General features: G+C 40.9%; 1 protein-coding gene across 1 annotated transcript in view; it reads right to left on the bottom strand.

Moving 5' to 3' along the window:
* Nucleotides 1-12,639, bottom strand: part of LOC111153413 (dynein heavy chain 5, axonemal) — a 238,313-nt gene that overhangs the window by 58,572 nt on the left and 167,102 nt on the right. The window contains exon 61 of the mRNA XM_022512429.1: nucleotides 12,454-12,591. Coding sequence (XP_022368137.1) covers nucleotides 12,454-12,591 — 138 coding nt within the window. The remainder of the gene's footprint in view (nucleotides 1-12,453; nucleotides 12,592-12,639) is intronic.

Consider the following 12,639-nt stretch of genomic DNA (forward strand, 5'->3'; position numbering starts at 1 on the left):
GTCAAAGGGTACAAATTCTCAGTTATTCAAAATAAAAAGTTCCGGATATCTACTCAGAGCACAGTGCCTGAGGTTCATACTGTATTATATATTTCAAATTTGTCGGGAGGCTAGATTTTAGATATTATGCTAAATGTCTTTGACACATAAAATAATAGCAATATTAAAGGGAGTGGGGGAAACTTTGGGAAGTAGTGGACATGCCAGTGGATTTGAAGGTGGGGATGGTTTCATAGGTACACACTTATTCCCAAACACCCCAAGGTGTATACACTATACATGTCCGGCTTTTTACACACCAATCATATGTCGATAAATTGGTCTTAAAAAACGGGTCAGGGGGAGATGAGGAGGCCACCAACCTGAGAGACTGCAGACCTCCCAGAGCTCCGGGAATCAAGAAGCCCAGTTTAGCCAGCGTGAGGACAGAGGAAAAATAAGTGAAGACGTACCCCAGTAAGAGTAGTGTGGAAATTTGGAGAGATACAGGAGAAGGCTATCACTTCATTGTCTCAAAAGAGTAGAAATTCATATTTGTCTATTGCTCAGGAAACTTAAAGACTCAACTTGGGTCAAAAAGACTGAGAAGTGGGGCAGCTGGGTGGCTCAGTGGGTTAAAGTCTCTGCCTTCAACTCGGGTCATGATCCCAGGGTCCTGGAATCAAGCCCCGCATCGGGCTCTCTGCTCAGCAGGGAGCCTGCTTCCTCCTCTCTCTCTGCCTGCTTCTCTACCTACTTGTGATCTCTGTCTGTCAAATAAATAAATAAAATCTTTAAAAAAAAAAAAAAGACTGAGAAGTGTTTCAGGCAGTGAGATCAGGAAGGGGTTAAAAAATTACATTATCAAGTAATGAGGGATGCTCAGTTGAGGTTCTAGAACCTGAATTAGCAGTGGACAGAGCAGCAGGCTTCATTTCTCCAGCTGTCTCCTGGAACCAATAACAGAGGGCCACAGAGGATTAAGACTGAAATAAAAGCAATCTTAAGTTGAGTCCCAAGAAATCTTACACTGAGTCTTCAACACTCAACCAGCCCCTTAAGGTGTGGCCCATTTCACCAAACTCATCATCTTTTCTCAGAATCCAACCTTCTCTAATTTCCCCATTTCTGTTCTTGCCGCACAACTGCACTGAATAATTGTCAGAGGCCGTTCAAAACCCGTCATTCACGAGCTCCCCTACATCAGCAGTTCCGCATTTGGATAATTCACAGATAAACTCAGGACACACTGCATCTCACAGACCTCCTCCAGTGTCCTCAATGAATGAGGAGGGAAACATTATCTTGGAAATTTCATGGGACATTCCCGACGCCGTGTGCCTTATTGTTGACGGAGTGGAAACGAGAACCCGGACTCCTGACCGTCAACATAGGACGCTGCCCAGCATTCATGAGTGAAGAAAATGAGACGGGAAGTAGCAAGTGAAAAATCTATAAAGGGCTAATAACCCCTCCCTGCAGAAAACATTCCTCGGAATGGTTTCAGTAGGTCTGAAGCAGTTGAGCATTTCTTTGCTGTTACTTATCTTTTCTTCGTCCTCGTCCCTCGTCCCAGGCACTACACATGACATCTGCCACACGGCACAGAGTTACCTGCAAGGCTGCTTCTGCTTCTTCTAAAGCTGGTTTTGCCGCTTCCAGCTTCTCTTCGGCAATGGCCTTATCTTTAGAGATGCCATCCACAATGGCCTGGGCTTTGTCCTTCACCTTCTGTACCTCAGCCTTGACCTTTTCGGCAGCCTGTGCCTTCATTGTCACTTCTTTTAAGACCTAATTCAATATAAAACAAAACAAAACAAAACAAATCTTGTCAAACATACCTTGTCAAGCTGAAAATGTACATTTTCCCTTGATCTGTTGATTTTGTCCCCTTCTAGATTTCATGGAAAATGAAGAGTACTGTATTCTATTGGAAATAATGTATCCTTTCATGGATACAATGTAGTGAAGATGTGTACATCGTTAATATTTATTACCAGGAATGTAAACCTGGTAATACACCTTGCAGTATGGTCCAAGCAGGAGGGCCCACACACCGTGTCAGCTTTCTCATTGGCCACCTGGAGCTCCTTTTCTTTCACTTCCAGTTCTTTGCTCAGGGCTGCAACAGACTCTGAGGCTTCTTTTAGCTTTTCCAATCCAGTATTCATTCTAGGATTAAACATCCAAGCAAGCCATGTTAAAATGTGTGATATTTAGCCACATTTTCCAAGCACTGATCCATTAATATGGAGAGTAATGGTCATATTTGAAGAATGAGTGTGTCTGCAAATAACAAATCCCAGAGGGCTTGACAAAAAGAATATGCACCCAGGGTTGATGCTGGACTGAGCCCATGTGCATGTTTTTCATAGACCACGTGTGGGAGCATGAACTCATTACAACCCTGCGGAACATGAAGAATGGGTCCAGAAGCTGTATCATGAAGGATACATGCTTAATGAAGTTTAATTCAATGGCAATAGACTTCAAATGCTTGAAGCCCTATCACAGAAGAAGGAAAATAAATAATTTACATATATATTTTTTTAAAGACAAATTAAATTAAAAGAAGAAAGATGTGGGGTCAAGGAAGAAACCAATCTGAAGTCATCGGAACAAGCCTGTGAAGGGACTGCTCACTGTCTGGACCTGAGATAACAGTCCCTCAAAGACCAGAGCTCTCAGAGTCAGCCAGTCCAATCTCCCACCCGGGGTGCCTTATGGAGCAGCGCTGGCTGGTCCTGGCCATACACAGAAGAAGCTGGAGTGTTCAGAAAAAGCAGGCAGAGCAGTGAGACCTGGAACAGGCTTCGGTGAAGTAGGGTATTCAGCGCGGTGAACATGCAGTGGACGTCAGCATCAGCCAGACTCTCCCATCCTAGATGCCGGAAAGGATGGGAAGAGAAGGACGAGAGGAGGGAGGCAGGAAGCATCGCTACCATATGTCACTCGGTATTATAAAAACTGGTAGGCTACATACACACCGGGCAAGAATAAAGCTCCTAGCAATCACGGAATAATCCTTTGAATAGGCCTGAGGAGCAGGTGTCCCGGCCTCAGCACAATCGGTATTTGGAGTTGGCCGATTCTTTGCCGTGGAGGGCTGTCCCGTGTACCATAGGATGTTCAGCAACGTCCCTGACCTCCCTCATTTGATGCCGGTAGCACCCCACCCAGCCCCTACCGCCTAAGCTGTTAACAAACACAAATGCTTCTAGTCACTGCACAATGCTTACTAGCAGCAAATGTGCCCCCCGTCGAGAGGCACTGTTGTAAAATCACCTTGTATCTGACCTTCACACTTACCTATTGGCCAGAGTCTGCACTTCCACACGCTTTTCTCTGTATGTGCACTTATATCCCTGAATAAAGGAGAGGTATGACTTGGGAGTCACGTGAGTAGAGCGTCGGAATCTCTGGAAATAGTCAACACACTTCTCAGCTACACCATCTTGGAAGGAGCCCATGCACTGGACCACTTCCTTCTTGGTTTCCGAACCGCAGTCAATGTCATAGGAGGACAGGAAGTGTTCGGACACTAGAAAGAATAACGATGGCAGCGTGTGAAATATGAACGTGAATCACCATTTTAAGAGTTAACTAATTATGTTTGAAAGATTTAGACATTTCTCAGGACTGTAGACCATTTTAGTAGCTGCAGCTAGGTAGGTATCTGTTGACATTTTTGGCCCCAGGCCTACGACTTCAACAATTTTATTTTCCCTTTCATATACAAAACTATCACAGCACTCAAGCCTGTCATCAGTCTTTGTTTTCTGGTACTTATGCAAAGAAGTCTCTTCTCCCTCACTGTGGGTTCTGCCCAGTAGCCAGACTATTCTATACTGTTCTATACAGAAGGGCCAAGGGGTACAAATAACTCAGAAATCAGTGCCCACTGGGTACTCATATTTAACAAACCCATTTATTTTTAAATGCAGAACCTGTCATACCCTTAATTCCCCCAGGCCGTGACTGCATTTGGTATGTGGAATATTTGTCACTAAATATTTATATGCCTGGGCCATCTTGTTCTCAAAAGTGGCAGCTAGCCACTTGTAGTCAATTCTAATTTACAGTGCCCTTTAAAATTGTTTGGGTAAAAACCTCCTGTTGGAGACCTTTATCTTCCCAACAGCACCAATCATGGGACCAATTCTAAGGCAGCATTTCCTATTATAGGAATAGGCCGTAAAGTCAGAGCTCATCAATCACCACATACACATCAGCATCTGCTGCCCTCTCACCCCATGGATGGGCCATGACGTGAGACTCTAGTATGAAGCTTGGTCTCAAGCCTAAAGAACTGACAAAACTTACGCATGACACAGTTAAGAATTATCATAACCATCTTTACAGAGCTTGGAAAAATTTGCCTATGGATTTGCTTGAAAAGTACTTAGAGTAGTAAATAATGTACATAAGGGTTGCAGATAGAAAGATGACCAATAAAAAGGGAAGGAAAGAGAAGGAATCAAGTAAACCTATCAGGTGAGAGTTGGTGAAGATATAAAAAATGATCAGTAATCGCTCGCTAAATTAATTTATTAATGCAGTCATCATGGAGCAGTATTTACATCTATGTAAATAATGGGTACCCTCTACCAGCTTGGTTATAAACATAGTTTACCATATAAGGCAATAAATCAAGACTCAGAAGTCATATTTTCTCATGAGTTAAGCAGCCTCTACAAAGAATATTTTAAATTCCAGGAGGTTTAAGTCTAGGCACTGGAAACATCGGAACAATCCTTGCTTATGATGACGTTTTTGTAGGTATTCAGTCCAACAGCTACAATATTCACCATGTACTACACATGATACTAAGTGCTTTACTTGGCATTATGCTGTATCCTCAGCGAAGTTCCCACTTCTTGAAATCCCCCTTGTATTTACCATGTCATGATTTTTTTTCCTTTTTATATGAACAGAGGATAGCATGAATGGTGACTTATTTCTTTATATAGCAAGTATTCTTTTTATTTCTCTAAAAAGTCAAAGAGAATAAAAATAGGGTGGATTCAAAGTATATTTTTCCAAAGACCCCAATCTCTGTTGCAAGAAATGTTATGAAAAGAATCAGATTTCAGACTTTCAGACTTTCATTTAGAGTGGCCCACACTTGCTAAGACTCAAGCAAGAGGCCTTGGAAAACCGTTCCAAGGTCATCATCATTATCCAACCACCAAAGCAGCAACGCCAGTTTTCGGGGCCCACTTTCAGACTGATGCTTGAGGTTGGTGTGGGTTATATTTGGTCATATATGTTCCTATCACCTGATGGGAATGAAGTAGCGTATGAGTGGGATAGAGAAGAGAATGCTGGGCTCCATCACTGAATTTTGGTGTCCTCGGATTTCTACTTCATTTAGATTAGAAGAACTAAAGTCACAAAGTGAAAAAGGCACATTGGTTGCCTTTCCAGTAGCCATCCTCTCTCTTTGCTACTAAAAGAATCTCTCTTTTGCTCAGGGTAACAATCTGCCCAACTAAAATCCTTCGATTCCCCGGACTCTCTTATAAGTAGGGGTGACTCAGTTCAGGCCAATGACATGCAGACAAAAGTTCTTGAGGAAGAACGTTGTCCTGAAATAAAAGGTGAACTTCACGAGGCATTGACAAACATGATGCTCGGGGGTGCGGCAGCCACCTTGTGCCTGTAAGAGTAAGAGCCACATCCCGAGGATGACAGCGAGGTGGAAGGAGTAAGAGTCCCCCAAAGGCACCATCCTAGACTGCACAGCTCTGCACTCTCTTGGTCGCAGGAAAAAGGGGGAGGCAAAAAAAAAAAAAAGGACTTGTTTGAGCAATGACTTCTCTGGTTTTCTCTTACAGCCAAACACATCTTAACCGATACAGTCAGAGGGTAAGCAAGTCTAATCTTGGCAAATCCTAAATCACAGAACCGTATCAGTTAATCCTTGCAACATCCCTAAGTGATGAATTTTAATATGTACCTCTTGTAGATAAGAATAATGAGGCTTAGAGAAGTTTGCTTGCAGATGGCAGATGTGCGATTCTAACCCAAGGGTGGTGGACTCCAAAGTCCATGTCACCTTGATGCAGAAATTCAAAGAGAAATTTAAAGAGAACCAAACTATGTAGTCTAAGGAAACATGTTTAGTTGCAGCCAATTAAAAGTTCAAAAACGTGTATTGACTACTGTGCTTCATAAATAAAATGTGCTAATTTTTCTGGGAAACCACGGGTACTATTGTGGTTGGTGTTACTTTTTGAGGGGTATATTAGGTGTCCTTGCCTCTTTGACGCTCTCACGCTTGTGGCCAGCAGGGGCAGAAGCAGGGGAGGCTAACTCATAAGACCAAAATCTTGTATATTATTTATCAAGTAATAATCTTCAAAGAGGGCCATTTTATTTCCATAATTTAAATGGCCTACCTTGAAAAAAGTATGCCATATAAGTGTTATTGATTTTGCTTGAGACTTCAAGTGAAGATGGCCTATTTTCATAACAATGGACAGGTTTAAAATGTAATCTAGAAGAACATTAAAAATCGTCTTTTACCTTAGAGAAATCTAAATGAAGTTCATGGATTTAGTAGTAACATTAGAATCACAGAATATCATTAAGAAATACAGGACTATCATCTTAACAATGCTGGAATTAAAAGACAAAACCTAATAAAAAATGAAATACAAAAGGAGAATCAAAAGGCCTCAGCTGATAGAAACCTCTGCCCTTCAGTTCCCCCCAGAAAAAAAAAAAAATTAAAATGTAATACAACACTACGAATTGATGCCAATATCCTCAAACAAGCCTCTGAAAGAGGAGAAACTGCTTTATATCAAAAATTCAAAATTAGGGATGCTGGGGTGGCTCAGGTCATGATCCCAAGGTCCTAGGATCGAGACCCACGTCAGGCTCCTTGCTCAGCAGGGAGCCTGCTTCTCTGTCTGCCTGCTCTCCCCTTGCTTGTGCTCTCTCCGACAAATAAATAAAATCTTAAAAAAAAAGAAATTCAAAATTAAAAAGAAACTGAACAAATAATGTACCAAGAAGAAATGCAAAAAGAATCGATGGAACTCAGGAAATAAAAAGTAAAAGACAAAATCAGCTTAGAAATGAAGACTAAAATATGGGGCACCTGGGTGGCTCGGTGGGTTAAGCCCCTGCCTTCGGCTCAGGTCATGATCTCAGGGTCCTGGGATCGAGCCCCATATCCAGTTCTCTGCTTCCTGCCGCCCCCTGCCTGCCTCTCTGCCTACTTGTGATTTCTTTGTCAAATAAATAAATAAAATCTTAAAAAAAAAAAAAAAAGAAATGAGGACTAAAATAAAAGTAACCAAGGAAGGGACAAAGAAGGGGGATGGAAAAGAAATACAAGACAGGACAACCAGAATGAAGATAAGACACTTAGAAATAATTAATTCAAAACAACTCCATATATAGCTTTAAAAAGGGGGGGGGTTGCCAAAATGGAGATTATTAAGTGGTGGAAAAGACATGATTTTATAACATTAAACAAAGCGTATTTATCTTTAAATGCTTCATCAAGAGACTTAGTTTAAATTCACATATATAAAAACCTTACATTTTTTTTCCAACAGCACTTTAGTTACTAAATACTACAAAATCTAGGATTAACTTTCTGAGCATCTTTTTTTTTTTTAAGATTTTATTTATTTGAGAGAGAGAGAGAGCGTAAGTGAGGGGACATGGGGACGAGGCAGAGGCAGAGTGAGAAGCAGACTCCCTGCTTAGCAGGAAGCCCAGTTGCCTGGGATCATGATCTGAGCCAAAGGCAGACTCTTAACCAACTGAGCCACCCAGAAACCCCCTTAGCATCTTTAAATGAAAAAAATACTCTATATAATAACAACCATTCAAACAAGAAATTAAGAAAACAATCTAGTTTAGAATTGCATCAAAAAGAATAAAATACATAGGAATAAACTCCACCAAAGAAGATGAAAGACCTGTACACTAGAACTATAAAATACTCATGAAAGAGATTAAACACAAACATATGGAAAGATATCACATATTTAGAATTATAATTTTTTAAATATCCATACTATCCAAAACAATCTACAGATTCAGTACAATCCCTATCAAAATTCCAATGACATTTTTCACAGAAATATAGAAAACAATCCTAAAATTCATATGGAACAACAGAAAACCCCAAATAGCCAAAGCAATTTTGAGCAAGAACAAAGCTGGAGGCATCACATTTCCTGACTTCAAAATATCTTACAAGGTTCTACTAATCAAAACAGTATGATATTGGCATTAAAAATAGACCTATAGACAAATGGAATGGAAGAAAGTCCAGAAATAAACCCATATATATGTGGGCAACTGATTTATAAACAGGCTGCCAGGAATACATACAATGCGGAAAGGACAGTCTCTTTGATAAATGGTGCTGGGGGCGCCTGGGTGGCTCAGTGGGTTAAAGCCTCTGCCTTCAGCTCAGGTCATGATCTCAGGATCCTGGGATCCAGCCCCACATCGCCGCATAGGGCTTTCTGTTCAGCAGGGAGTCTGTTTCCTCCTCTCTCTCTGCCTGCCTCTCTGCCTACCTGTGATCTCTCTGTAAAATAAATAAATAAAATCTTTAAAAAAAAAAATAAATAAATGGTGCTAGGGGCACCTGGGTATCTATAGACAAAAGAATGAAATTGGGCTCTTGTCCAACACCATATATAAAAGTCAACTCAAAAATCAGTTAATGACCTAAACATAAAACCTGAAGCCATAAAACTCCTAGAAAAAAACACAATGGGTAAACACTCCCTGACATCGATCTTGGCAATGACTTTTGGATAGAACACCAAAGCACGGGTAACAGAAACAAAAACAAATGGGACTACATCAAACTAAAAAATCTTCTGCATGGCAAAGGAAACAATTAACAAACGAATAAGTAACTTAGGGAACGAGAGAAAATATTTGCAAACCATACCTCTGATAAAGGGTTAATATGCAAAATAAAGAACTCCTACAACTCAATAACAAAAAACAGGTAACCTGATTAAAATGGGCGAAGGAACTGAGAAGAGATTTTTCTGGAGAAGACATACAAATGGCCACCAGGTATGAAAAAGTGCTTAACATCAATAATTACCAGCGAGCTGCAACTCAAAATTACAGTGAGATATCATCTCACACCAGTCAGGATGAATGTTATCAAAACAAATAAAAAACCCAAAAGATAAGTGTCGGCAAGGGTGTGGGGAAAAGGGAACCCAGGTGCAATATTAGTGGGAATGCAAGCTGGTAAAGCCGCATGGAAAACAATGTGGACCTTCCTCAAAAACTTAAAAATAGAGGGACGCCTGGGTGGTGCAGCTGGTTAAGCATCCGACTTGGTTTTGGCTCCGGTCGTGATCTCAGGGTCCTGAGACTGAGCCCTACATCGGCTCCTCTCTCAGCTTAGAGTCTGCTTGAGTTTCTCTCTCCCTTCCCTCTGCTCCTCCCCACCCTCTCTCAAATAAATAAATAAATCTTAAAAAAAAAAAAATATGTGGGGCCCCAGGTGACTCAGTCAGTTAAGCATCCAACTCCTGATTTGGGCTCAGGTCATGATCTCACAGTTGTGGGATCAAGCCCTGTGTGGGGCTCTGTGCTCAGCATGGAGTCTGCTCGAAATTCTCCCTCCCTCTCCCTCTGTCTCTGCCCCACTCCCTGCTCCCATGCATGTTCACACACTCTCTCTCTCTCCCCCTTCCCTGCTCCAAACAACTAAATAAAATCTAAAAAAAAATTTTTTAATTAAAAAATAAAATAAAAAATAGAATTACCATAGGATCCAACAATCTCACCTCCATGCACATATCCAAAGGAAATAATATCACTATCTCAAACAGATGTCTGCACTCTCCCGTTCACTGCAACATTATTTACAGTTGCCAAGATGTAGGAACAACCTAAATGTTTGTTGATATACAATTGGATATATATGCAATGGAATATTATTTGGCTTTAAAAAAAAGAAGGAAATCCTGCCATTTGCAACAACAAGGATGAACCTGGAAGGCATTATGCAAAGTGAAGTAAGCAAATACTACAGAAGGGTAGGCAGAAGGGCAATAGAAGGGCAGAAGGGCAAATACTACACGATACCACTTATAGGAGAAATCTGAAATTGTCAGACTCATAGAAACAGAAAGTAGACCTCTGACTGCCACGGGTAAGGGGAGGAGGTACCACTCCCCTCTCCTCCCAGTCAAAAAGTCAAATAATGTTTCAAATAATGTTTCAAACAATGTTTCAGTTAAACGAAATGAGTAAGTTCTAGAGGTCTTGTGTAAAGCAAGATGTCTACAGCTAACAATACTGTTTGTAAACTTAAAATTAGCTATAAGAGATCTTAGGCTGTGTTCTTATCACAAAATAATAACAATAATAATTGAAGAAATCAGGAGGAAACTTTTGGAGGTGATGGATATGTTTATGGCATAGATTACGACAAGCGCCCCATGGGTACACACTTACTTCAAAACTCATCAAGTTGTGTATTTTAATTATGTATACTATTTTGTATATCATTCATACCCCAAGAAGCTGGTTTAAAAACAAAACTAAAATCTATCTTAAATTATAAATTAATTAATATTACTAATTTTAGAAATTTATAATAATTTAGTACTTGTATGGGAAATATTCAGTAGAATCTAAATATAATAACAAACAAAATTGTATATTTCCTTTACTAATATGGCTGAATATAATAATTTAATTTAGAATCAGCATCCTGAAGACAACTTAAATAAGGTTGGTTCTAGAAACCTTGTTACTAATTTTCTAAAAAGAATAAATAACACTTAAATCCCTGAGTATATTAAGTATTTCCAATACCCACAGATGGTATTCTTTCAAAATAACATTAGCCAGGTTCCAGGTTAATGTTAGGTGTATAGATATATAGATTTTATATTTCTTGCATAAAGGAGCTATGTTTCATATCTTATAATTATTTCACCCACTACTGTAACTAGCACAGTAAACATTTATCAGACTAGACTGGAGATGTAACCACAAAAGATTAAAGGTTATCAAAGGTTTAAGAACATTTCAAAACACAGATGCATGATATAAAATACTATAGATACAGGAGGTCCATGAAGAGGCCAGTGGGGGGGAACCAAATATTCCTAAGGAAACAAAGAAAGAGTGAAGGATGTGATGAGTTCTGATTAAGCTTTGGAATGTAGATAAACAAAGGAGATGGAAGAGAATATTCTCGATCTAAGTGGGCTAATGTGTGGAGGATAAGGATGATTTAAGCGCATTCAGGGTCACCTGGGCAGCTCAGTCAGGTAAGAACCCAACTCTTGATTTTAGCTCAGGTCAGGTCATGATCTCAGGGTTGTGAGATCCAGCCCTGGTTAGGCTCTGCAGTGGGTGTGGAGTCTGCTTAACATTCTCTCTCTCTCCCCCTCTGCCCCTCCCCACTGTGTGCTCCCTCTCTCTCTCTCTAAAAGAAAGAAAGAAAGAAAGAAAGAAAGAAAGAAAGAAAGAAAGAAAGAAAGATCGGGCTCTCTGCTCAGCGGGGAACCCGCTTCCTCCTCTCTCTCTCTCTGCCTGCCTCGCTGCCTACCTGTGATCTCTATCTGTCAAATAAATAAATAAAATTTAAAAAAAAAAAGTCTTGGTGTCTTAGAAACTCAGGTACCTTTCGTCTGAAATTTCTAGGCATTTTATCCAAATGCTTATATGCAAATACTTGCCAACCATAACCTGGTCTCCCTCTCACCCTACAACTCCCAGGATCCCCAGTACCTAGGACCCTGTGCACATGAGAAGCTCTGAAGCTTAAGCTACGTTAGTTGTGTGTTAAAGCTGCCTGAATTTCCAGAAGGAAAAAAGTCCCTATGGAGCTGGAATTAATAGAAACAAGATAAAGAACCTATTGCCCAGTGAATCAGAAGTGTCTGAACCCAAATTCTGAGAGGTTCTACAGCTGCTATTTGCAGCCTCGGTTGAGAAGACCATAGGTGGCCATTGTCATCAGACGCAGCCGTGTGGCCGTAACACCGGTCCAGCAGAGAAGCCTGAAGTGGACACCAGAAGACCAAGACCTTCTTCGGATTGTCCAGCCCTACAACCAGGAGCCGTCTTCTGGACCTCAGCGCCTTTCTCCAAAATGACAATTTAAAAAGCCATCTTGCCTACCTTGCAAGATTACTTTAAAGCTTAAATGAAATGAAGAGGGAAGACATGATTTGAAAAACAGAAAGTGCTCCACAAGGGGCTGTTTTCACCACCATCCATGAGGAGACTCAGAATGTTTATGTTCCAGAACTGAATCCCATCTCGGCTGACCATCCTGACCTCTCACCAAGGTCCTCAGGGCTTAGTGAAGGATGAGGTGTTGTTTATGTACTATGTATACATTGAATCAATCCCTGCTGGGAACCAAACCTTGGAGAAAGAAAGGAGCAAAGGAAGGGTTTACAGTAGCCATATTGGCATATGACCGTCCCTTCTGTGCCGAGGAGTTACCTGCTTCTCGGTCATGGCCTGTTCATACTCAGCCTGCACCACGTCGAGCTCTGCACGCTTTTCATCCAGCTCAGCCTGGGCCTTCTGCAGATCTTGCATGGCCAAGACGTAACGATTCTCCTGTACCACCAAGTTGGCCTGTACAGGACATACCCGGGGTGAATGAGGGACCAGGCACAGCCCACC

Source organism: Enhydra lutris, unplaced genomic scaffold (genome assembly GCF_002288905.1).
Source record: "Enhydra lutris kenyoni isolate GAN:26980312 unplaced genomic scaffold, ASM228890v2 scaffoldscaffold32, whole genome shotgun sequence".
Classification (NCBI taxonomy): domain Eukaryota; kingdom Metazoa; phylum Chordata; class Mammalia; order Carnivora; family Mustelidae; genus Enhydra; species Enhydra lutris.